This window comes from Danio rerio, chromosome 13 (assembly GCF_049306965.1).
Source record: "Danio rerio strain Tuebingen ecotype United States chromosome 13, GRCz12tu, whole genome shotgun sequence".
Lineage (NCBI taxonomy): Eukaryota > Metazoa > Chordata > Actinopteri > Cypriniformes > Danionidae > Danio > Danio rerio.
In genome coordinates, this window is record NC_133188.1 from 34,709,236 (window position 1) to 34,736,269 (window position 27,034).

Here is a 27,034-nt window from a genome sequence, read left to right on the forward strand (position 1 = left end):
AACAAGCGGACCATCAAAATAAAGTGTGGCTGAATATAGCTCCTCCACCAGACATTAGAATGAGTCCTGTTTAATTTGTTTTTATTTTCTGTTTCTCATTTTTACCATTAAAGTGTCGTCCATTATAACAATAGTTTATGAATCAAAAATCTTGGCATATTTAGAACAAAAATTATTTAATGAAAATAATTGATTATATTCATCAAATTGAAACCCAAAATGCTAATTAAATAAATAATATATTAATTTTATAATAACAATATAAATAATAATATCTGAGGGTGTCTTTCTGTGTTTCAAACACTTTCCTCTTCTTTGTAGATCATCAAAAAATCCTGCATTGAGATTTTAGCTGCCGAACCGTCCAGTGTGTGTGCTGGAGGTAAGAGCCATCTCAGCACTCACTGTACAACAGATTTTACAATACATTAAAAATAAAATGTAATTCAGATCTTACATTTTTAATTAAACCCGTCTGTTTCTAAAAGAATGTGACAGTGTACAAGCAGTAATGCAAAAAAAGCTCATCTCTGCTAATCGTATGAAAGCCCTGAGCAGTGTTATGGTGGCTCGTGAGTTGCGCTCTCTTGCACTTGCCAGAAAATGAAAATTGATCATGTCTGGGCAGAGCTAATCCGCCTGTTCACGTCACCAAGGAGACAGCGATGTAAGTGCACTCTCGCGCAGTAAGTGCATGCTAATAAGGTCATGTCAAGCCACATCTATCCTCTCTGGCCTACACACCAGTGCTCAATGTGGCAGGCCTGTCTGCCGAGCTGCAGCCAATTAAACAAATGGGCAATTCGCTGGTAAAGGCGGAGCAGAACTGCTACACGGTTATTCGCCAGCACCTCAGCTAGATGGCAGATCCAATGTGGCAAACTAGGCCAGGAAGAACCAGCCAGGCAAAAAACACTGCTCTCTAATTTCACTTGAGCATTCGAAACAATAAGTTCTCTGTCATGTTGTGGGACATCAAACCCTGAAACACATGGTGGAAGAAAGAGAGTGCATGAAGTGACCACTGATAAACCATGGTGCTTTAAAACAACAATACACTTACATTTGCAACAAGATATATTTGATATAGTTATCTCTGTTATTAGATTTAGATTTAAGTAGTTCATTGAAAAATGTATGTATATACATTTACCTCATTGAATATAATGTAATATTATATATACTTAACCTAATTGAAGTCTTTTTCCATTATTTTGAGTGAAAAAAGGTAACCGCGACTCTGAATGTCACAATTCTGATTCATTTTGAGTTGAGTCAAAAAGAATTTGAAAAATCTCACACTTTTCCTGCAGATTGTGTGGGGAAAAAAACCTTAAATATGCGTTTTGGATTTTTTAAATAAAATTCAGTATTATGGGATGTAAAGATCTTTACTTCTTTAAATTCTTACAATTTCTTTTCTCTGAATTTTCTGACAAACAATCTTATGTCAGTCAAAATTGTGATACATATAAATGTAAAATTTGTAAGAAAATCGGTCACTTGCCTCACAACTTAATCAGGCTGTCCTCTGGGTCTTAATAAACTATATTTTAGGCCTTAAAAAGTCTTAAATTAACTGAAATATTGTGTTGTGATCTTAAAACATTTTAAACAGGTCTTAATTTTGCTTTGTCCAAGTAAAGCTTCTCAATCCGGTTGACATCTATCCAATCACCAACAATACATCTTAATAAACCTTATTATTTATATTTAAGTTGTTTATTGCAAAGAGATGCAATTCATAACATCTTATATACATGTTTACAGCAAATTCCCCCTTAAATTCCCTAATCAGGGAAAGACTAATAACTAAAAACAATTATATGATTCATCATGATAAAATAGGATCATTAAAAAAAAATCCTTAGTGTTTAACCCTGGATCTAAAATTAAAAATTTCTAGGCTAAAAGTCTAAAATTTCATTCTTAAAAGGGTCTTAAAAAGTCTTAAATTTGACTCGGTGAAACATGCAGAAACCCTGTTAACATTATAACTGAAGAAGTCCAAATTATGGGTTTATATCTGCAATTATGTGTTAAAAACTAGCCAAAAAAAGCAAAGACAAAAGTCTGAAGTGTGAGATAGAAAACGTTTAAAGCATTTGCAACAAAAAAGTCAGATTTAACAGATAACCAATCACAATTACCCTTTCCAAAGTGACATGTATTAATTTATGTGCCTAATAAACCGTCTCTCTAAGAATCATTTGGACCCAAAATAATATCATTAACCCTAAATAAACATGTTAATGACCCCAAACCACTTTGCTTTGTTGACTAATGAACATAATCCATAATGGAAATGTTACATGATAATAAATATGATAATTAATGAAATGTGAAATGTCATTGCCCTGTTAAAATCAAAACAAACTCCTCTAAATATTACAGTTTAGCACAGAATTCATTTGAAGCATGGGACTGGGGCATTTTTCATCTAATTTGATTGTGGTTAGCAGTTTGGTTTGGTTTAGTGTGCTGTGTAGACTGTTCCAGTGGCTGACAGTCTCAGCGATCAGACTGATGAGAAGTGACCAGCCCGTGCAGCCTGCAAACAGGCCATCACTCGCTGTTCTGAGACGAGGCCCAGCCATCAAACGTGACAGCAATGGTTGCTTTGATTAACCCTCGTGTTTCCTCTGCACCCCATCCCCCAGTTGGGGCAGTGATTGAAGTGTCCGTACTCGGACGTGGCACCTCGGCTCTAAACATCCACAGCCATCAAGCTCTCAGGTGTGGATGGGAAGCGTCAGCAGAAACGGGCGCGAGCCGACAGCGTACCAGCCCCTGCCCACCATCTCGCTGCCAGCGCTGCCCGCTGCCAAGCCAGTGTTGTTGACCTTTTTACCCCTGCGCTGTCCTGTCAGAACCCGACACACCACGTCTGACAGTAACGCGGGAGGAAAAGGACATGGATGTTGATGCCCGGCCTCCAAAATTAAATGAAATTAGCCATTTCAGCAGTATGGACGTCACATTAAACAGGCATGAGCAAGAGAGCTGGGCAAATTTAGATGCAGAGGTGGGGTGGAGAGGGGCTTCTGCATGGCAGACAGGATTAGTATAATTAGAGAGGAAATGACAGGTTAATTGGATCGGATGGGAGTGGAATTTGTTTAGGTTGATCCACGATGAGACAAGAGACGCTTTGAGATCTTTGAATTTGTGATCAGCCTTTTTGTTGTTCATCATTCTTATGAAGATAAACGGGGTTAAGAGCTTTTAGAGTCACCATGATATTAAAATGAAGTTTGTTTAGATCTGTTCATATACAATCAACAACAGTTGATATCAATTTACTTTCCTACATTATTTTCTTTTAGATTTTTTTAAACTTACATATGCATGTCCATTATTTAGTTAAAGTATCAAGGTATAGTTTTATACATGTACACAGTTTCTATGTATGTAAACACAAACATAGAGAAACATTTTGGAGTAAATGGTGAGTAAATGTCATTTTGGGTGAACTATCCCTTTAATAAAACAAGTTGCCTTTTCTGCTGTTGCCTAGGCCATATAGGGTATTGGATAATATTAACCAGAAACAAAATATTACGTAGTCATCATTTTAGCAAAATTTATTATTAATATTATAACCTTTATTTTACCAGGAAAGACACATTGAGATTAAAAATCTCTTTTGCAAGAGTGTCCTGGCCAAGATTAGGCAGAATTTGTCACATGGATCTAACAGACAACAAACAAAAAACAATTAACAAGAATCACTCATTGACAAACAAACTATTCAAAACATCTTTAGGCCTGTTTCAATTTCTAAATCATTTATACTCTTTTAAAGCATTTAGTGAAATCCGTTCTTTAAACTGCAACTTTCTTTGTAGATTTTTCCGTGCAAAAGGTGCTGCATATTTAAACGCCAGTACGCACTTTAGGAACAGACAGTAAATAAATATCCTGTGACCAAAGGCCATATTGTAGCTAAAGACAGTTTTTTTTATCAATATAATTCTGGAGATATGATAGGAGTAAACCTAATATAGATTTGTAAACAAGGATATGCCAGTGCTTGAGCCTGCGAATGGACAAAGCGGACCAACCTACCCTTGTATACAACACACAACGATGAGTAAGGGATTTAAAATTAGTCATAAATCTTAGTGCACCATGGTAAACAGTATCCAATGCATGCAGACTCTGAGAAAATCAAGTATTGTCCCATGTAAAACTAGCAGCAAATCACATTTTCTTTATGGCTTTGTAGCTTGTGTTGGACACAAAAGACAAAACCTGCTAACTTCAGGATGCTCTAAATGCTGTAAAAGCTGTGATATGGAAGAAGTCAACTCCGACTTACATAAAATATTATTTCTCACAGCAGTATTGTTCTCTTGACCTTTCCACACGACTGTCTATCCCTGATGGCACACTGCGCTGAATGTTTTTTATCCAGTGAACTTTGCACACTTAAATGTTAAAGGCTCACGAGCAGCACATTTTCTAAAGGTGCAGCATTATTCAGAGATGAGCAGCAGAATCGGTACAAACACACACTGGTGTGCGCTCTGCATCCGCAGACGCCCGCTGAGACAGGTTCTAAGTGAGCGTGTTTTTCTCTCCAACATATGCTGCTTAGTAGCTGTCAGAGGGTCTACAGCATTGCCCGAGGGCACTCAAAGGTCAGGCAGCCCGCTTTGTCGGCCACCAACACAGCACCCCCAGCTACACGACTCCAAGAGATTTGTAAACCTCTTCACTTTTATTATTAGCACCACTGGAGCATATGCATTTGCCCATTTGAGTTGAGTGTTCCTGAAAGGTTAAGGGTGGAGAAAAAAAGAAAGAAAACCTGCCCTCGGGCTGAGCACACTTTATAATTTGGCTGCATGAGACAAAGATCTAAAAAAGAAAACAGCCACAGCCTAGTGTGGGCATTTTTCTCATGCTTTTAAAAAAATATTTTGGTATAAATAGTACATAAAACACCGTTTAATCTCATTTTTGAACGCATTTATTTCTGGAATGTGCACAAGAATTTCACTAGGCAGCAGTGGGACTTGCTAAATGTTTATCATCAATATATTTTTGGTTTGTATTTCTTTAAGATTCCTTCCAAGTGGTTGTGCGGGGAAATGGATTTTTGCATGCCAGAAATATCAATCAGGTTCTGTGCAGCTTCAAAGTCAATGACACATCTACAGTGAGTAAGTAGCACATTACAGTTGCATATTACAAACTATATTTCTTCTGTTAACATGCAATGATGTATATAGATGCTTTACTGTATGAAAAATAGCATAGAGCTATGGAAAAAATTAAGAGACCACTCAAAAATTGATTTTTAAATGTGTGATTTATAGAATCACAATCAGAAAGAGCTTATTTGCCAGGTATGTTCACACATATGAGGAATTTGTTTTCTTGACAGAGCTTCTACAGTGCAACAGAATTACCAACGCAATCTCACAGCAATTTGGAACTTTTTGAATTAGTGGCTAATTTGTATGAATTCGTACGATCTAATTCATATAATTAAGTACGATTTGCTCATCACCCAATGATGGTTGGGGTTAGGGGTGGGGTTGGGTGCCATGCCTCCTTTTTAAAATCGTGCATTGTCGTACAACTGAACTCGCCACTAAATTGAAAAAAAAAGTAAAATACTTACATTTCCTCATGAGATCAGGCTGGAATTACAGAGACAGGACAAAAAAACAGATAATAAATAAATTTTCAAAAATAGAAGTAAGTAGTGAATGCAAATATATAAACTGACAAGTTTATTTACAGGTTTATTACTAAATACAACGTTATATGTACAGCTGTTATGTGCAAATTGGCATGTAAAGTGTATTGTTTAATAAGGCCGTACTCACACTAGGTACAGTTGCCTCGAACCGGGCCAAAGCACGCTTGTCCCCCCTCCCGTCTCCCCCGACGGCCCGCGCTCACACCATATCGGGCCTCGATATCTGCAAAAAATATTTGCAGATATCTCTAAATGAGTTTTGACTAGTCACAATTGTAATTAGAGATATCTCTAACTGAGTTTTTACTAGTCATACATTTGGAGATGTCTTTAATTCGTAATATTTAGAGATATTTACAAATATATTTGAAGATATCTCTAATTAATTTACTTATAGTCGAATTACAGTTGTAGATATCTTGAATTGGATTTTTGACGAGTCAAAACTCAGAGATATCTGCAAATATTTTTCAATGGAAGTCAATGGAGGAATATGACTAGTCATAATATATTTGCAGATATCTCCAATCTGATTTCGTACTAGTACAATTGTAATTGCAGATATCTCTAATTGTCATTCTGACAAGTCGAATTATAATAATGACTTGTCAAAATATAATTATCTCTCTAAATATATTTATGGATAGTCAGAACAAGGTTTAAATATTAAAACGGCTTGCCATAGGCTCTCACTCAGCAGCACAGTGGAGATTTCTCTAGTTATATCGTTTCAGTCGTTTGTTATGCAGTGACATGCAGTCAAATATTTCGCCAAACAGTCCTTAGGGATGCGGGGACACGCAGTCAGATATTTCTCCGAACAGATCCGCCACTTTTGGCGCTCATAAACAATCAAAGCTCTCTTGCTGCAGGAATGAGGAGGTCTGCTGAAGGCGCGCAGCTGGCGTGCTGGGAGGAGTTTGCGTCTTTAATAAACTAGGGCAGTTTGCGATCACTGAACAGTAAGAATGATTAATAAATCCATATCAAACAGTCCCTTAAAAGTCACGTCTCGCTTTCGGTTTCGGGCTTTGGCGCGTTTCGCGCTCACACACAAGCGTACCGCGCCAAAGCCCAAGTGTACCGCACTCAGGCACACCTCTTCCAACCGGGCCAGGGCCGGCCAAGTTAACCGTGCTTGAGCCCGATTCAGCGCACTCACACTTCTCAAACGATCCGGGAAACGGGCCTGGGCACGGTACGGATGGCATAGTGTGAGTAGGCCCTAAGTGTATATGTGTATAAATAGTGTATAGCAAGTAGTGTTGTTTGTTTTATAATTATTATCATCAAGTGTTCATGAGATGAATTGTCTTGGGGAAGAAACAGTTTCTGGGTCAGGCTGTTCTGGTGCACAGTGCTCTGTAGCGTCGACCAGAAGGTAAAAGTTTATAGAGGCAGTGTGCTGGGTGTGAGGAGTCCAGGGTGATTTTAGCAGCCCTTCTGCTCGCTCTGGATAAGTACAATTTTTTGAGAGGAGGGAGCATTTTACCACTGATTCGCTCAGCTGTCCGAACTATTCGACATAGTCTTCAGAGGTCGGATTTGGTAGCTGAGCTAAACCAGACAGTTATTGAAGGGCAGGGGACTGATTCAATGATGGAAGTGTAAAACTATGGAAAGCAGCTCCTTTGGAAGGTTGAACTTTTGCAGCTGACGAAGGAATAGTTATGTGTTTGAGTAAAATGTCATTTGTTTTATTCTCTAAACTACTGATGAAATTTTCCCCCTAAAATTATGAATAGGAATGTTGTCATTTTGAACTTCTTTTGCATGAAATAACAAAAATATTCATGTTTTCAGACAACACACTGCCAGTATTTTACTTTTTATATTTTCTATTTGGATTTCACCTTCTATACAATTTATATTTGGTGGAATAACCCTGATTTTCAATCACAAAATAAAAAATTAATAGAATATTTGTTATTCTATCCTATAAATTACAATATTTTATTTGAAATGTATAGTTAATAACAAATATTAATATTTTATCTAATCCCGTACCTTCTAAATCCAGTAAATCCATAGAAAGTGAGAATTTTCAAGATTTGGCTATATGCAACACTTTACCGCTCCTTTATTATGTAAATGAAAGTTGTTACAGTAATAATAACAATGTATTTATTTAGACTAAATGATTAAAAACAGACTTAATTATCTCTAATACATTTAACAATTTACATTTACAGATGAACGACCAGTCAGCGTTGAAGACACTCTCCTTCTTTGCCCTGCACCAATCATAAACGAAGCTGGGAAGTAGGTGCTCTTCCTTCTGCCACTTTACATCTTAATGCGTTGGTACCCTTGAAAAATTAGGGTCAATGTCATCTGGAATTATTCTTATCAGTCAAGCTCCATGCGCCCTAACACATTAAGACAACAGGCATGTGGTGTAAAAAGCCCAAGATGAGCGTATAATTAGCCTCTCTGAGAAATGAGTCACTATAGGCTTGACCTGCATGAAAAGTTTGTGGTGAGTGTGCATGTTTGCCCAAGGCTGCCGTGCTTTTTGTGAGCCAATAAAGAAAAGAACAGACGTTGAAACACAGAGCTGCACGTATGTATCCACATCAGAGCCCCGGAGAACCACTACAGGTTACTTTCCAGGCCTTCTTCAACAAATGAGCTGTTGCCGGCGGCTGGTTTCCCTGTGAGCCCTCTGAATAATTATGTGTACCGCCGGCTCTAGACACCTTGAGGATTTCAGCTGTCTTGTTCTTGTCAGGAAGATTCCTTGAGATGCCAATGAAGAGGCGTCTCATGGCACCTTGAGCAAAACAGGGTGGTTACTCTTGGTCAGCCTGCATCACATCTGCATCGCATTGCATTTGCTAATGTGGCACAAAAGCAGTAGATGCTGATGATGATGTCAATATTCAGCACTTTATTTAAAACCAGTGCTATAAATATAGTTCACTCAAACATCAAATCTCTGTCATCATTTACTCACCCTTCACCTGTTTGAGATTCTCTCTTCTGTTGAACATAAAATAGGTTATTTTGAAGAATGCTGGTTGCTGGGACATAAAAATTTAATTGAATTTTTTTTATTTGACAGATTTAAGCAAACTGCACCAAATATAAGTATCCTATATATCTTGAAATAAACTGTTGTGGATAATTAAAAAAAACACAATAATGCCCTTAGCTTATTTACATTGCAGTCCTCAATGTTAAAACAAAGTATTTTTGTTATTTGACTTGTATTTGACTGTTAAAGTATTTTGAGTATTATTATTGAGTATTATTATTGACATATTGACTTCCACTGACTTCTACATATTGACTATTGACTTCTACTATAGAAGTAAACACACTGAAAGAAATTATTCAAAGATGATTCCTTGGATTTACTCATTTTTTTAATGTTAAGTGGTTGTAAACAATTTAATTGTGTTGAATTTAAACAAACAAATTAAGTTGAACATTATTATAATTGTTTGCAACAGTTCTGCATGCAACACTTTTTTCAGTGCAGGTACCATCAACCATCAGCATTTTTCAAAATATCTTCTTTTGTGTTCAACAGAAGGAAGAATCTCATAAAGGTGTAAAACTACACAAGGAAGAGTAAATGATGCAGAAGATCAGTTTAATTAAAATATACTTTCATTAGTTAACAGTAACATGTTAGATGAATGTATTTATATGAGCAATATTACACTCGAGTGTGAGATTGCGTCTATACAACAGTTTGACAGCATAATCCTGTATACAAAAAAGAAAATCAAACACAAGAGTCTTAAAACCCTTTTGTATGAGGATGGAACTAATTTTTCTGTTTTTTATTTAATCTGCAGCTTACCATCAGAACAGCAGAAACCATTGCTACTTCACCAACTTCACTTTAAAGAGTATTTGAAGGATTATCTAGCGTAATGTCTAAAATGATGACAAAACAGGTGTTTTTGCTCACATTCTAAGACTATAAGGTTGAATGGCATGAATGCCATCAATCTACAGAGATTTCCCAGTATGTCTCTGTCGCAAACAGGATATCACAATATTTAATCTGAAAAAGCCAAAGCAGCGCAAACACTACCAGATTACTGTTGTATTTGCGATAAGGAAAAACACTAAACATATGCGACCATTTCTTTTTTTTTTTCTTTTTACTGAACTAGTCTGCAGTAACAAAAACAGGAAACTCATTAGAAATAAACAGATGGCCAACTAAAAAGTAACTAGTAAGTAAAAGTAAAGTATGGGTAATACAAAGAGTGGCCAACACAAAATGCATACATTCCTGATATGCGAGTCCCATCTCACACTCAATACACTACAATTACTATGGTATGAATACAGCACTACTACATACAAAAGAGAGAGGTTGTCTTAGAATGTAATTTACCTGTTTAATAATGTTTTGATCAGCTGTAGTTAGAAATTATTCTGTTTTTCACCTCTAAGGACTTATTATGCGGTCTCTGTCGCCATATTGTGGATGGACAATGTCAACCGTCTTTGCTCTGCTCAATGACAGGCTAATGACTGCTGATGCTCTGTCTCAGAAATGATAAATATTATGAAATAGGCACTTTTCTTATAAATAAACTGCATAATTGCAATCTAAGCAACTACATTCTCAACTAAAAAAGCCTCAGAAGTGCATTATGTTTTCCAACAGCAGCAATATTTGTCAAACTGTAGTGTCCTCTGCTTGTCGCTGTATGTTGGCAGAGTAATACACAAGGGTGAAGAGGCTGGACGAGTGCTGTTATTTGCAGCCAATCAGATTTAAGAACCAGACAGAACTGTTGTGTGTGTGTGTGTATATATATATATATATATATATATATATATATATATGTGTGTGTGTGTGTGTGTGTGTGTGTGTGTGTGTGTGTGTGTGTGTGTGTGTGTGTGTGTGTGTGTGTGTGTGTGTATGATATACTTAATTGCGATTGGTCATTTGCTTATATCCAGTAAATGAGACCAGCATTATTTTCATTACTCTTGTATCACAACACTGAAATGCTTTTTTATTTTATACTAGTGCAAAAATCGTACAATGTTTGATTTGTTATTTAAACTAAAATGATTTTAGAATACTTCACTATTTATCTAATATTGTTAAAATTGTTGACTTCTTGTTGCCAGTTGTAATAAATAAATGTTCCCTTGTTGGCAGAAGTTTTAGGATAATAAACTCCTTAGATTATACCAATAATTAGGGGCCGTGTTATCCTAATATTATTTATATAATATTATCATTTTCAAATATTTTTTATTAGCTATTTATATTTTAGTTTAAACATTTATATTTAAGGTTTTAGTATATTATTATTCTTTGTTTATTTGTTATTTTTATTCGTTTTTAGCAGCCAAAATTGAAATAGGGAGTTATGTAATAAGTATGTTCATGTTTATTTTTTAATAATACTATGTCATGATGTGGCTTCTGGGATCTTTTAATGTCTGGGTCTCTCAAAAGTCAGCCAGATGTGGTATGTATAATTTAAAGGCACAACCCGAGACGAAACATTCCATCATAAGCCAGTTACAATTAGGAATTTGGTTTGTCAGACAAATTAGACTAAATTGAAAATCAAACGCTGCCATCTTAATATGTAAACTTTTATGCAGTCATCTAATAACTCCAACAATTGAGTCAACTGCTATTCTGATTTTACCGGAGAAGGCCATATGAATATTTTGAGGGGTGTGAATAGCCAATTTTAGGGCAGTTTTGTGCCCTGTCAGCTGTCAGTGCTGTCAGCTAAATGCGTGGTGACTGAGTGGCCTCCTGAAGATGTGCTCAAAAAGAGCCAGTTGCATCCTGATTGATGGAACATCAGATGGATCTGTCACTGGACCCCCCTCCACTACACAGCCGCCCCTTTATTCTGTTCTACCCCTTTCAGCCCTTCCCCCATCCTGCCAACAGAGTGGCAATGGGGCAATACCCTTTCAGTAACTTATTTTCAGCTCTGTACAAGAGAGTGAAAAAGGGCTCGCCTAAGTCAAGAAAGCTGAGACTTTTCCAGTGAAAACCAGAGCTTTGAATGCCCATGGTAGACCTAAACATGGCAGTGTCCCTGGTGAAGTTACAGATTTGCGGATATAAGCTGGAGGAGATAGATGTGTTGTCAGATTTGTTAAGTCATCATCAGTCACATGACAAACCATGCTTTTTTATTTCTCAGGCTTAAATTTACGCAAAAATGAAAATTATGTTATTAATTACTCTCTCTTGAGTCACTCCAAACCCCTAAGACAGGGGTGTCCAAACATCAACACAACTGCATGAATGTTTCTCGAAAGCTTAGTAAGAGCTTAAATAGCTCGCCCAGGTGTTTCTAAATGGGGTTGGAACTAAACTCTGGGGGACGCTGGCCCTCCAGGACTTTGGCACTCCTGCCCCAAAACATTTATTCATATTCTGACCACAAATTAATATATTTTAGAGGAAATCTTATCATATAATCACTGTTAAAATTAACATCATGGAAAAATTTGTATCATTGTAATATCTTAAAGATCATGTGAGATTAATGGTTATCTGTGTGTGTACTGTGTATATAGTGTATACAGCTGTACACAGTTCTTTTTCAAATATTCCCCAAATAATGTTTAACAGAGCAAGGGAATTTATCACAGTATTTCCCCTTTTTTTTCTCTGGAGAAAGTCTATTTGTTTTATTTAGGCTAGAATAAAAGTTGTTTTTAATTTTTTAAAACAATTTTAAGGTAATAATTATAATAAGTTTTGATTGTCTACAGAACAAACCACTGTTACACAATGACTTGCCTAATTACCCTAACTTGCCTAATTAACCTAGGCCTTTAAATTGCACTTCAAGCTGAATATCTAATAAACTAATATCTTAAAATCTTTTAGTAAAATATTATGTACTATTATCATGGTAAAGTTAAAATAAATCAGTTATTAGAAATGAGTTATTAAAACTATTACGTTAAGAAATGTGAAAAAATATTCTTTTCATCAAACAGAAATTGATAAAAATATACAGGGGCAGGGCTAATAATTCAGCAGGGCTAATAATTCTGACTTCAACTTTATATAACAAATTTTAAATCATTTAACTTGATAAACTAAAATACTGACAACTAAAACAAAAATGAACTAAAACTATTTAGGGCACAAAGACGAAATATCCCATTTTGGTTGATTTTATTTAATGGAGTTAACTTGTTAACATAGGTTCGGCAGCAGAACCACGCCTCACTTTGTCTCCTTAACCAATCATCTGCTCCCTGAAAACTTATTTAAGGCAGACCAACCCTCTAGCACTGTTCTTCTCATTTACTCAAGCACACTTTTGCTACCCCAACTCTGAGTCTCTGGGCATCATTGTAGGATGACCAATCAACCAACCTAACTGTTCACTGTTTATCCTCTTACTTTCTATCCCACTCTTCCCTTACCATCCCTTTCGTGCCTACATCCCAACAATAAAGTCTAGCTCAAAGTGTGGCGTGGTCCATGCTAGTTAAATTCATATGAATTACTTTAATATTTCAAATAACCTTTCTAAAAATAAAATGTCAATTATTGCTTAGTTTGAAATGTAAACACAACAGGGATCATACTGAATTGACAAATTGACTTTAACAAACTTATGATTTCATTAATCTTCTTTCGGCTTAGTCCCTTTATTAAGCTAGGGTCGCCACAGCGGAATGAACCGCCAACTTATCCAGCATATGTTTGCCACAGCGGATTCCCTTCCAGCTGCAACCCAGTACTGGGAAACAACCATACACACTCATTCACACACATACACTACAGCCAATTTAGTTTATTCAGTTCACCTATAGCACATGGACTGTGGGGGAAACCGGAGCACTCAGAGGAAACCCACGCCAATATGAGGAGAACATGCAAACTTCACACAGAAATGACAATGGACCCAGCCGGGACTCGAACCAGCGTCCTTCTTGGTGTGAGGCGACAGTGCTAACCACTGAACCACCTTATTGCCATGATTTAAATTATCGAAAGTATTTCATTGTATTTGAATATAGCTTGTGACTTTGAAAACCCTCTACAATTATTCTGTCTAATTGTTTTTTCCAATTCCCTTGGCTTATTGTTTGCATTCTGGACTTAAAAATAAATTTTAGACGTGCATATTTTCTTCATAGATAACAAGATTATCAGACATGTTCCTGTGTCTACACGCTTTCAGCCTGCATGCTGCACTTTTTGAAAGTTGTTATCCATACTGTGTGAAGCAGACATTATCCACTAATAGTTTTTTTTAATCCTGGCTCCAGATTACACATTTTAACCAGAAAACGCTGATCTAATGGTTTTAATTCAATCCCTATTACAGGCACACACATGTCTATCACAGGAATGCAGTGACTTTGCTATTTCAGCAGGTGTGATTAAAGTGTTTTTGTTTTCTTGCAGGGTGATTTATCTGCAGGTTAGCATGAATGAGGGCTTGTCCTACATCACAAGCTCAGTGCACATCACCACTGCTGAATGTGTAAGTACATCTGTCTTCATTCAACACACACACACACACTTCTGCCTGTATAAACATGAATGGTGGATTGGAGTGATTCAGCCTTAGACTAATAGATGTTGTTGTTGTTTGCTGTCTGCTATTTTTTTTCTTTCTCTCTTACCCTTTCCTTTTCTCTTCTGAGGTCTCCTCTGCTTTCTTTCATCAGAGGGGTCTGGTTTTGTCATGTAAGTTTAAATTAGAAGTAAAAAAAAAGATATTGCATCTCCTGAAGAAGTCATTTGCCCTTTTCTTTATTCTCCTTGCCTGTTCATTTGTATTTTGCCAGCAAATACTGATGAAGATGTGTGTGTGTGTGTGTCTGTGGTGTGTGTTTTTGCAGTTTGATGGGACCATCCTGCTGATCTCCCTGCTGGCTGTTTTCCTGTTGTTGGGTCTGGTGTTGATGTGGTGGTTTTGGCCTCTGTGCTGTACCGTGGTATGCCTGAATGTCTAAAAGGATAAAGCTGTACTTATTAACATTTATTGCAAACATTTGCAGGGGCCCCAAATCAAGTTGGAGAATCAAACCCATCATTATAAGTGTATGGAAGACATTAAATAAGATAACAAAACATTTTTTACAGACTCACAAACACACATTTCAGCCAAAAGCATTTGTTTATAACTTGTTTTTAATTATTCAATGTGTTATAACATGCTAATCATGATTGAATAACACAGATTATTACATAATTATAATAACAACAATAATAATAATATCAATACTACTACTAATAATAATAATAATAATAATATTAATTATTATTATTGTTGTTGTTGTTATTATTATTATTATTATTATTATTTTATTAGAACTTATAATTAATGTTATAAATGATGCATTTATTTATGTTATTTTAGTAATGTCACTATATTATTTATCTTTTAATAACAACAACTGTTATTGTCTGTTAATAAAACACAAATACAACATTATCTATTATTATTATGTTTATTATTACGTATAATGCAATGGTTGATGATACTCACACACCTAATGTTGTAACAATATCAGTACATTGTTAATGATGTTGTTATTATATATTATTAATTAGTTAGTTTTATTAATGCACACAAATTATGATGTAACAATATCAGCACATTTAATATTATTATTACTATTATTATTACTATTATTATTATTGTTATTATTATTATTACAAATCATGCATAGTGATGCCACTTAATTATTATTATTTTAATAATTAATATTTTTACTATTATTGTTATCAGTTATTCAAACACAAATATAAATACAAATATAACAATGTCTATTAATATTGTTAATATTATGTATTAATATTTAGTTACACACTTAATGTTGTAACAATATCAGTATATTGTTTCTGTTGTTGTTATAACTATTATTATTATTATTAATAATAATCATAGTAATTGTTGTTTTGTGTATTATTATTACATTTATTTTGTTTTATTAATACTCTCAAACGATGATGTAACAATATTAGCACAATATTATTATTATAACCTATAAATTATTATTATAAATTATGCATTTATTTGTATTACTTTGACACTTAGTGACATCACTTTATTATTCATCTTGTTCAATTGTTGTTATTATGTATTATTAATACGTTTATTTTGTTTTATTAATACAGTCAAACAATGATGTAACAATATCAGCACTTTATTATTATTAATATTAATAAAATGTAAACTATTAAATTATCGTTCATTCATTCATTTTGTTTTCGACTTAATCCCTTTATTAATCCGGGGTTGCCACAGTGGAATAGTGCATGTCTTTGGACTTGTGGGGGAAACCGGAGCACCTGGAGGAAACCCAAGTCAACATGGGGAGAACATGCAAAGTCCACACAGAAATGCCAACTGACCCACCCAGAGCTCAAACTAGACATTTTTGCTATGAGGCAACTGTGCTACCCTCTGCGCAACCGTGCTGCACCACTATTCAATTAATATTATTATATTTTTATGAATCATATTAGTTTTTGTTATTCACACCTTCAAAAAATACTCAACAATATTAGGATTTTCCATTTTTTAATCATTTATTTGGGTTGTTCACATTATTCCAATAATTGTTTAACAAAGTAGTAACCTTCCTCCAGTGATAATGTCAACACGCCTTGCGTTTCAGGCAATATAGTGCTATTATGCCTTAATACTGTACTGTTTGCACAGCTACTATTTATACTGTACTGTTCTTTGCTCTGATTACATTCTTTCACAGAGAAGTATTTTTTCTTTCAGGTCATCAAGGAAGTGCCTCCACCTCCTCCACCCGAGCCTGTGAGTTCAACTCCATCTAACCTGATTTTATTGTGTGTGTGCCTGTGTGTGTTTAGACACACAACACTACTCTCAGTGAACCATGGAAATTTAGCGCAGATATGAATCAGGGCACTACGAAAATAGATCGCACACGATAAATAAATAACTCTCATAAAAGCTGCATCCAATATGCCCCAGAAATGGCCTTATAAACCACATTCCCTAATGCTGCCAATATTAGCGGCTAACATTTTAGTGCACAACTGTCCATCACCATTTAAGGGCATTTTCTGTGCCACGGCCATGTAAATAAAGACAAGTGAGCAGTGTAAGTGGACACAGTGGACACCACAGCCTCGACCGCAGGATGCGAAACTGAGGGAAAATGCCTCATAATGATCCTCTTGTGTTTGCTTTGTTCCCAGAGGTCAAAGGCAAGCAGTCACTGAGGCTGATGGGAAATAAAAGAGCTTTGTGGAAATGGCTTTAGAGTGTGCATCTGTGCTTCTTAACACTGAGGGTCCAAACAAGGCCCTCTCTCTCTGAGGCGTCCCTTTGATTTGGAGACACAATGCGGTTGCTTACTTTAGCAGCTAACATTATTTGACCGTGTCTTGTGTTTGTTATCGCCGTTGAGCAGTGAAAGTTTGCTGAAGGACTTTGAACCAGTCATTTTATACATTGCAATATAGTTGAAGTCAGAACTATTAGCCCTCCTGAATTATTAGCCTCCCTGTTTATTTTTTCCCCACTCTCTGTTTAACGGAGAGAAGAATACATTTCTAAACATAATAGTTTTAACACCTAATTTCTAATAACTGATTTATTTTATCTTTGCCATGATGACAGTAAATAATATTTTACTAAATATTTTTCAAGACAGTTAAAGTGACATTTAAAGGGTTAAGTAGGTTAATTAGGGTAACTAGGCAGGTTAGGGTAATTAGGCAAGTTATTGTATAAGGATGGTTTGTTTTGTAGTCTACCAAAAAAAGATTTATTGCTTAAAGGGGCTAATAATTTTGACCTTAAAATTGTGTTTAAAAAAATTCAAAACTGCTTTTATTCTAGCCGAAATAATGCAAAAAAGACTTTCACAGAAGAAAAAATATTATCAGACATACTGTGAAAATTTCCTTGCTCTGTTAAACATCGTTTGGGAAATATTTAACAAAGAAAAAAAATTCAAAGGGGGCTAATAATTCTGACTTCAATTTATATATATATATATATATATATATATATATATATATATATATATATATATATATATATATATATATATATATATATACACACACACACACACACACACACACACACACACACACACACACACACACACACACACATATATATTGCAAGGGTTAATGTAAATGGTTATAGTTCAGATCTTGTTATTTTATAAAAGGGAGGCAATCAAGGGTGTACATTAAAGGCAGAGTTCACCCAAAAAAAATACTTACTATTTACTTACTCTCAAGTCATTTTCAACCTTTATGAGTACTTTTGTCTGTGGAACACAAAATATGATGTTTTGAAGAATGTTGGAAACTAGTAGCCACTGACATCAATAGTAGGGAAAAAATAAAACAGTTTTCAACATTCTGACACGGATATTGAAAAATCTAGAATTTGAGAGTATATACTCAAAGAAAATCATCTTTAAAGTGGTCTAAAATATAGTGCTTAGTAATGCATTTTATAGTTAAATAGTACCAAAATTATAGCAAAGCATTTTGGTTTATTTGTATTAGAAAATATCCTCATGGAATATGATCATTTCTTAATATTCAAAGGATTTTTGGCATAGGAGAAAAATCTATAATTCTGACCCATGCAATATAAATTTTTGTCACTGCCAAAAAATACCCATTCAACATAAAATGCTGATGATGTGTTACTGTTTCCTATCTGCCCTGAACGTAACACGTTTTCACAAAGAATTTGGATCATATTCAGGATTTAAATAAAACCATGTCTCTAGTGTACTTATAATCAAAGTGATAAAATAGAATTGCATCTAAATGAAACAAAATTTTAATAAATATCTCAAATTCAAATTACATTTGACCTATCAATGATCTATAAAATTAATTATTACAATATTATGTAAAACATCAAAACAGATTTAAACATAGGCTTCTCGTCCCTTTAGATCTATACCTTGGAATTTTCTTAAATTAGATCTAGAAAGTTAATCTGGATCAATTAGACAAAATATTTTTTTTTACCATGTTTATTTTTTTAAACATCCTTTACTGATAGATATAGAAAAAAAATGAATGAAGTATAGATTAAATTCTGGCATTAAACTCAACTCAACTTTATTGTAATACTTTCCAAGTTTTCAGTTTACAGAAAATCGAAATGATTTAATCTAATCTTAGAGCAGATGTCTTTTTGTTGTATGATATTAGTTTAATATATTTTGTGTGACTAACAGGAGTCTGATGATGAAGATGGCATGCCCAAAAAGAAATGGCCTACAGTAGATGCGTCCTACTATGGAGGAAGAGGAGTCGGTGGAATCAAAAGAATGGAGGTGATTCATGTTTGCGTATACAGCATGTGTGTTTTGGCTTCATATGGAGCGTCACTTGATCATAGGTTAACACAGGCTACAGGGAGATGAAGACCATGCACGACGAGTGATGTTATGAACCCTCAAGGCACTAAAACACATCACTGTGACCTTAAATGCTCTCTGTCTGCCTGGTGCCAAAACTAGATTACTTGACATCATAAGACAAGCTGACGCCTGTAGTTTTACTCCTGTAATTTGCAAAGGTGCCAATATTGGACATGCAATACTGTTCTTAAAATACTAACTAACCTAAAATGCAAACCTTTTCACTGCTAGTGCATTACTTTGTTTACCCAAAAACTTTAATTTATTTAATTAAATTAATTACATTTAAATTTTAACTTTAACTTCAAATGGTTCCCAAATCTTAAGGAGTTTCTTGTTTCTGTTGAAAACAATTTAAGATATTTGGATGATGGTATAATAACTGGTAGATATTGACTCAGATAAAAGGAATACTATGGGAGTCAATGTTTGAATGGTTGAATGGTTTTCTTTTGGTGTTTTAGGTGCGGTGGGGGAACAGGGGCTCCACGGAGGAAGGAGCTAAACTGGAGAAGCCAAAGAACGCTGTTGTGAAAATGCCTGAAGATGAATTCGAACCCTATGAACCCAAACTCAGAAAGACTTATGGGCGCAGACCTGACCACCACAGAAAGTGGTACAGTCCTATTCGGGTATGGGATGTTTTTTTCATCTAATTTGTGACTCTGTAACACAAAAATCAGTCATATTTTGCAATAAGCAAAAATATATTGTATGTGTCAAGATTAAACAATTTTTATGGCAAAAATCGTTAGAACAGTAAAGGCCATGTTTCACGAATAAATGTAGTAAATTCCCTGCTAAAAATATATCAAAATAAAATTTTGATTAGTAATATGCAATGCTAAGAGCTTAATTTCTACAAAATTCGAGGTACTTTCTCTCTCAGTGTGTCTTAAAAAGTCTTAAATGTTTTAAATTTCAAAAACAAAACCTTTAAATTCACAAAAAAAAGTCTTGTAGTCCTTAAATCATTTCAAACGTGCCTTAATGTTTCTACGTCCTACATAGTCGAGCAAACACCTATCTATTTACTAACAATTCTTCTCAATAAAACTTTTAACAAAACTCTATTAATAACAATATGGTTTAATTATCTTCCTTACTTTAACATCTGTTTAAAAGTTCTTCATGTATGTTCGTATATGGTTAGGATGCTGAACTGGATAGATGTGCATACATTTAGTTTAATAGTCTTAAAGCCTGTGAGTTTTTTTAAAAGAAATGTTACGTTGTAAAAAAAAGTATACAGTACATATAGGGTTTGCTTGTTGACACATTATTGACACATTAATTCAAATATGTGGCTTAGAAATAGCTTTTATATCACAATTTACAAAAATCACAATTTAAAAAATGTTTGCGTTTTAGCTCAGCGTCGTGAGACAGGCATTTTGTTTGGAAATGAAAATTGGTTTGACATCAGAACCTAATGTCAGGCCGACGTCAATGTCCAACATCACACAGAAGTTGCATCTTGGTTACTTTCCAACTCAACCTAAAACCAACAAAATATAAATGTCTAATGATGTTACAGCTTCACATTGTGTGGACATTACCAATATGACGTCTATCAGATGTTAGATTTTGGTTGACATACCTGATGAGTAAATGTCAGTATTTGATGCCAATGTGATTTAAGATGTCGGCTCAACGTTGGATTTTGGTCACTTTCCAATACCACCTAAAATCAACAAAATACCAACAATATTTCATGTCTGTCATTATTGGACATCAAAATAACATTGTCCTTAGATGTTGGCGACCTAAATCTAACCTAATATTAATGTCTTATGACATTGTGTGTCTGCTGGGTTATAACTGAGTTTGTGGTCCAGGGTCACATTTACTATTATATTACTTTGTTTACAAAGAATCGTTGTTAGTTTGAGGTTGTTGCTATAAAAATGTAATTTTGAGACATATTAACATCAAAACATTATTAATGGGTCAGTTATGTGTATTATAGGGGAAACTGGATGCTTTGTGGGCCCTTTTACGTCGAGGATATGACCAGGTGTCACTCATGAGACCTCAGCCTGGAGATCAGGTAAGACTGTGAATCCATTCAAGTTACAGATTCAAGATCATGTTATATGTCACCTTTCCACCATATGAAATGGCTCGATATGATCGGGGTGGTTTTCTACTGTATACAGTACCTATACCTTGATAAGCCATGTCATAATATCTAGGGGAAAAAATGTCATTCTGCCATTTGATGGTATTTATCGTAAGAATGAGGTGCTCTTTTGAGTGACTGAATCCACATCCAGTATTTCATTTGTAATAGTGTTTATCTAAAGCGCTTTATTGATATTAAATATGTATGCATTTTTGTAACATTTCTCTCTGAGCAGTTGTCTTAGGTGCAAACTTTTATTTGTTTAAATGTTAGTTAGTAAATTTAAAGCAATGTTTTTAATAAAATTATGAATTATTTCAAATTTATTGTTTCTGTTTCTCAAAGACCTACTAAGCTTTCTCCACTGGCAGCATTTTAGTACATGAATAGCTCTCCAGCAATGTTCCTTCTGCGTTCACACAGAGCAGCGCTCCGGCAAATTACTTGTAATGTTACAACTTCTCTTCCCGGAAAATTGCCGGAATGAATTTCCCGGTTTTTTCAAAAAGGGCCTGTTCACACATGATCCCTTTCCGGAAAATTGCTGTCTGTATGTGTGAAAGGGGCTTTATGTGGGGTTGGCATCAAGTTGTTCGAGTGGCTGACTGTATTGGTAACCTAGTAACCAACAGTAAACAAGCCTAGCATTATGAAACTGATTAGTCACGTGGGTATAATGTTCGCGAAATTAAAGTTTAGACAACAGCTGGGTTTCCATCTCCCATAATGACCATTCCAGCTCCCAAGTCCAAAAATACAGGATTTTTTCCAATTTGGCATCTCCTACTTATACAATTCTTCAAAATGTGCATTAGCACAGGATGAAACCCAACTATTGTGAAAGTTGCTGAAAATGAAAACTAATACTTTTTTATTAATTATTTGTACATTAAAATGAACAGTGGTTACGTTTTCATGGACATCAGCGAGCAGATTATTTGCCTTAATCTGAATAAAATAATATTATGAGTAAGATGTTTGCATAAGTTGCTTTTTGAATTCTTTCATGATCCTGTTTTTCATGTTATAGCACATAATTTGATTAATGTCATTGCGTCACCACACTATCCTCGTTTCCTCCAGAGTTTCATGTAATTTCGGATGTTTTATTTATTTATTTTTTGTTATATTAAAAAGCAGTTAGGCGCTTTCAGTTTCATTCGGGAACATTTCATGCATGCCCCCCTGTGACAAACAAGATACTGGATGCGAGTATGAACTACTGGAAGAGTGTTGTTTTAATAGAATTTGATACCGCACACCATATGGGAAATAAAAAATCGCATTCCGTGATGTAGGGGTCTGTGGTCCTTTACTGACTCAGTAGGTGCAGAAAATAGTGTCAAACAGCCGTTTGTGTATAGACAAATATGTGTCGCAAAATGTGCCAAAAAGTCCTACATGGTGGTAATAGTTTGATTGCGGTGTTTACATGTCTGTACTGGACTTCAATAATGTGACTAAAATTGGCATGCTCCCCATATTAATTCAATTTTTGTTCAATTATGATCTTTATCCAATTACGCTAAGCAAAAATCGATGTTTACATGGTAGACTCTTAATCAGAGTACTGTCTTAATCGTATCAAAATCAGACTATTGGTGTCCATGTAAACTTACTTAGTGACAGTAAAGACAGCAAAGAAACTTAAATAAAACCTCACAAAGGGGGTCATGTGACCACTTCAAAGGTACTATCGATTCTCTGAATTTGCCATTAAAACACTACACTGTAAAATATTGCTGTAAATTTTACAGTATTACTGGCAATTTTGGTTGTCAGTAATACTGTAAAATTTACAAGTGCACTGTAAATTAACAATTAGAATTTGTTAATTCACAGTGTGCTTGTACATTTTGCCAGTAATACTGTAAAAATGTCCTGTAACACAATCAAATTTACAAGCACACTGTAAATTAACAAATGCCACTGTGCTGTAAAACTACAGCACAGTGGTATTTGTTATTTAAAGTGTGCTTGCAAATTTTACTGTTACTGGCAAACAAAATTACCAGTAATACTGTAATTTTTAAAGACATCTTTAACAGTGTATGTACAACAATTTAGTAAAATATTCAGTGATTTATATGAAAAACTGCTGATTAAATATTTGATTCCAGTTTTCCCCCCATTGTTTATAAAAATATCCATTATTGGCTGCTGCTGCAGAAGAAAGCGAGGTGGTGGACTTATTTTGGAACAGAGGATTCATGACATTCCCATCAGCGAGCTCAGCAGTCGGGACAGGAAATAGCAGTCTAATTACACTGCTCTTAATTCCTCCTCACATGGAGCAAGTCGTGTGGCTGAGCACAGTCTCTCATTCTCCTGGGTCTTTTGTAAGAGACGTCTCTCTCCGTCTGAATCCTGCTCTCTGCATTACTCCAACAGCACAAGCTGTGGCCTGGCAACACATCTGTGTGTCTATGAAAGGCATCTTTCATGTGAGCCGTACAGTATGATTCCATTGACACCAGCAGACTATAGCTCCGTTCCCACTGTAGATGGAGCGATCTGATTTACTTTGGTTTAATTCTTCAGGGCTCAATAATGGACTGCTTTGTCTGAGGGACCGCCGGCGTCCAGCTGCTCAATGTAGTTTGCATGAGCTTTAGAAGGTGCTGGTAAAAGCAGCAGACTCTGTAAAAGACGGGGTCTGGGTGGAAACAGCTGTGCCATTCAGGGGGTAGATGTGTGTGTTTCATGCCCACCTGCAGCACAATGGCCAGACAGCAGACACAGACGACTCACTGTGCCCAAAAACAAAACCTCCGCTCAGCCGCAGACGCTCTAATCTCTATATAAGTTCACAAATTTCTTTTTATAACTTTTGCATTCCCTAAATGTGACTGATTCTCTGTCTGTCTCTTTATCCTCTGTCTTTTTTATTCTGCTATATTAGCATGTGATGTTCAGTTTTGGACTATCAATATATTGTTTGCAAAGCAGTTTTGTTGATTGATTCATTCATTTTCCTTCGGCTTAGTCTCTATTTTAGAGGTCGCCACAGCAGAATGAACCAGCATATGAACTATTCCAGCATATGTTTTACACACTAGATGCCCTTCCAGCCATAACTCAGTATTGGGAAACACCCATACACACTCATATTCACAGACACTTATACACTAAGGACATTTTAGTTTATTTAATTACCCTATACCGCATGTCTTTGGACTATGGGGGAAACCAGAGCACCAGGAGGAAACCTGTCAGGTGACAGTGCTAGGCACTAAGCCAGCGTGCCACCCAGTTTTGTTGATACTGTTTATAAATCTTTAACTCCTTTATAAGCCTTTCTATTTCTGCATGAACTTAAATTATTTTATTTTGAGGATTATTTAATTATTTTCAGTGTGATTTTAGCCGATCGTGATGTAATGGTATAGTTATTTTGTATTTTTTTATTCTGAATTTGATGACATTTATTTTAATTGTGATAGGATTAGCTTTTTGCAATAATTTGCATACTAAATTCACAAAATAACACTTTGAAAATAAGATAAGACATTCTGTATTCAAAAAATAATCATGTCATTACATAATTTCCTTTCTGAATTGGTTTGTTTTTCAAGCACTCCCTTACATACTAATTTCTCAAAGACTATATTTTAAAAATATCACATGTTTGTATTATTATTATTATTATTAATATTATAACATTTATTTTACCAGGAAAGACACATTGAAATTAAAAAACTCTTTTACAAGTACGTCCGGGCCAACATTAGGCAGAATAAATGTCACATGGGTCTAATAGACAACAAACAAAAAACAATTGACAATTTAGATGAATCACATTGACAAACTATTCAAAACATCTACAAGCCCGTGTTTAAATTTTTAAATCGTTTATACTATTTTCAAAAGCATTCAATGAAATAATTTCTTTAAACTGCAACTTTGTAGATTTTTCCATGCAAAAGTTTCTGCATATTTATAAGCCTTTTCCCCCATTTCAGTCGGCACTTTAGAAACAATTAATAAATATCATATGACCGAAGGCCATAGCTAAGGACAGGTTTTTTACAAATGTAATTGTGTAGATATGATGGGAGTAAACCCAACATAGATTTGTAAACAAAGATATGCCAATGCTTATGGTACCCTACCCTATGGTAAACAGTATCCAATGCATGTAGACTCTGAGACGAAGCATGTATATAGATAACATCACTGTAGTCCAATATCGACATAAATATTGCATCAAAAAAAAGGCAGTTCTTAATTCTAAAAATAAAAGCCTAATATCACTTTTAATTTTTTCACCAATTGCTAAATGTGAGAACTAAAAGAAAGTGTATCATCAATAAAATTCCAAGATATTTGTACTGGGAAACCAATTCAATCTCTACACCATGAGTAGTAGTAATAAAAGCTAGCTTTTGCTTAGTTTGTTTGGAAATTGATAATAACACAAGTTTTGTTTTGTCGCCATTTAAAAATAGTTTTAACTCAGATAAATGATGTTGAAGTACATTAAAAGCAATCTGTAGTGAAGAAAGGGCCAAATTGGATGTAGATGCAGCCATGTATATACAGTAACTATCATCAGCGTAATAATGAAAATTTGCGGTTTTGATATTTTGATCAATAATATTATTATATATAGTAAAAAAAAAGAGGCCCTAAACCCCGTGGAACTCCTTTAGTTACGTTCAAAGTACTAAAAACAAGGCCATCCACTTGCACACATGGATTTCAATTTGTGAGTTTAAACCAACCAATAGCTTGATCAAATAAACCAATACTTTTGAGGCTTTGTAAGAGCAAGGTATGATCCACTGTATCAAAAGCTTTGAAAAGGTCGATGAACAATGTTTTTGAGTGTCCACAGAATCAATAAAATCATTTAAAACTGCTGTAATAGTGCTAAATAGTGGATAAATTGTAATCAGCAGCAATGACATTATCAGAAGTCCTATATATGATTGCATAATAAATTCTACAAAGGGCTGCATGGTGGTGCAGTGGGTCGCACGATTGCCTCACAGCAAGAAGGTCCCTGGTTCAAGCCTCAGTGGGGCAGTTGGTGTTTCTGTGTGGAGTTTGCATGTTCTCCCAGTGTTCTCCCAGGGTTTCCTCTGGGTTTCAACCACAGTCCAAAGACATACACTATAGGTGAATTAAAGTAAATTAGGAAAATAACTTAATTTATTATTATTGCATTTTAGAAAGACAATGGCAGTAGGAAAGCAACTGTATCAGTTTTTTTTTTTTTTTTTTTTTTTTTTTGTGGTGCAAAGCCACAAAATTTATCAAAGCGGGACTAATAATATTGACTTAAAATTAAAACTGCTCTTATTTTTGCCAAACTAAAATAAATAAGACATTCTCCAGAAGAAATGTGATGTTTCTTTTCCACTTTGTGCAATTTACTGACCAATTGTGAGTGAATGTTGTGTCACCATGTTCTGAAGGAATGTCAAACAGTAGCACGTATGACCTGCGCTAATGTGAAACGTAGAAGAATCTCGGGTCAAACTTTTTACCCACAGGCCTCAGTGCACACATTGTGATGCAGAGGTGACAGCCTTGCTTTATTGCACACATCTTCTTGTTGTGTAAAGAAAGAAGCTCTTGTTATCACAACTCTTTGTCCGGCCCGTTTACAAGCTTCACCTCACATGCTCAGTATGTGCTTCTTTACGTCGACACTGGAGACAAAAAAACTCTCTGGAATGGTTTTGTTTTTCCTAATGACCCGTGGGGATGTAAAGGTTGTGACTCTGGTTAACAGAAGGAAGTGGCTTTTTAACATAATTTATGAGTCAAGGTGAATGACAATTGTTCTTGCGTTGGAGTCTAACCCAAACCGA

The 27,034-nt window shown here is 35.1% G+C and overlaps 1 protein-coding gene across 7 annotated transcripts in view; it reads left to right on the top strand.

The window, feature by feature from the left end:
* The window catches only part of antxr1d (ANTXR cell adhesion molecule 1d), a 42,558-nt gene that overhangs the window by 9,006 nt on the left and 6,518 nt on the right, over positions 1–27,034 (top strand). For 4 of the 7 annotated variants that reach the window (XM_073920142.1, XM_073920144.1, XM_073920143.1 and 1 more), the window contains exons 9-17: positions 322–382; positions 5,070–5,168; positions 7,906–7,975; positions 14,100–14,178; positions 14,540–14,635; positions 16,438–16,476; positions 18,905–19,003; positions 19,555–19,722; positions 21,060–21,140. In XM_073920142.1, the coding sequence (XP_073776243.1) occupies positions 322–382; positions 5,070–5,168; positions 7,906–7,975; positions 14,100–14,178; positions 14,540–14,635; positions 16,438–16,476; positions 18,905–19,003; positions 19,555–19,722; positions 21,060–21,140 (792 nt within the window). Of the gene's footprint in view, positions 1–321; positions 383–5,069; positions 5,169–7,905; positions 7,976–14,099; positions 14,179–14,365; positions 14,385–14,539; positions 14,636–16,437; positions 16,477–18,904; positions 19,004–19,554; positions 19,723–21,059; positions 21,141–27,034 lie in introns of all 7 variants that reach the window. The other 3 variants (XR_012388786.1, XR_012388787.1, XM_068213076.2) reach the window with 3 other exon arrangements.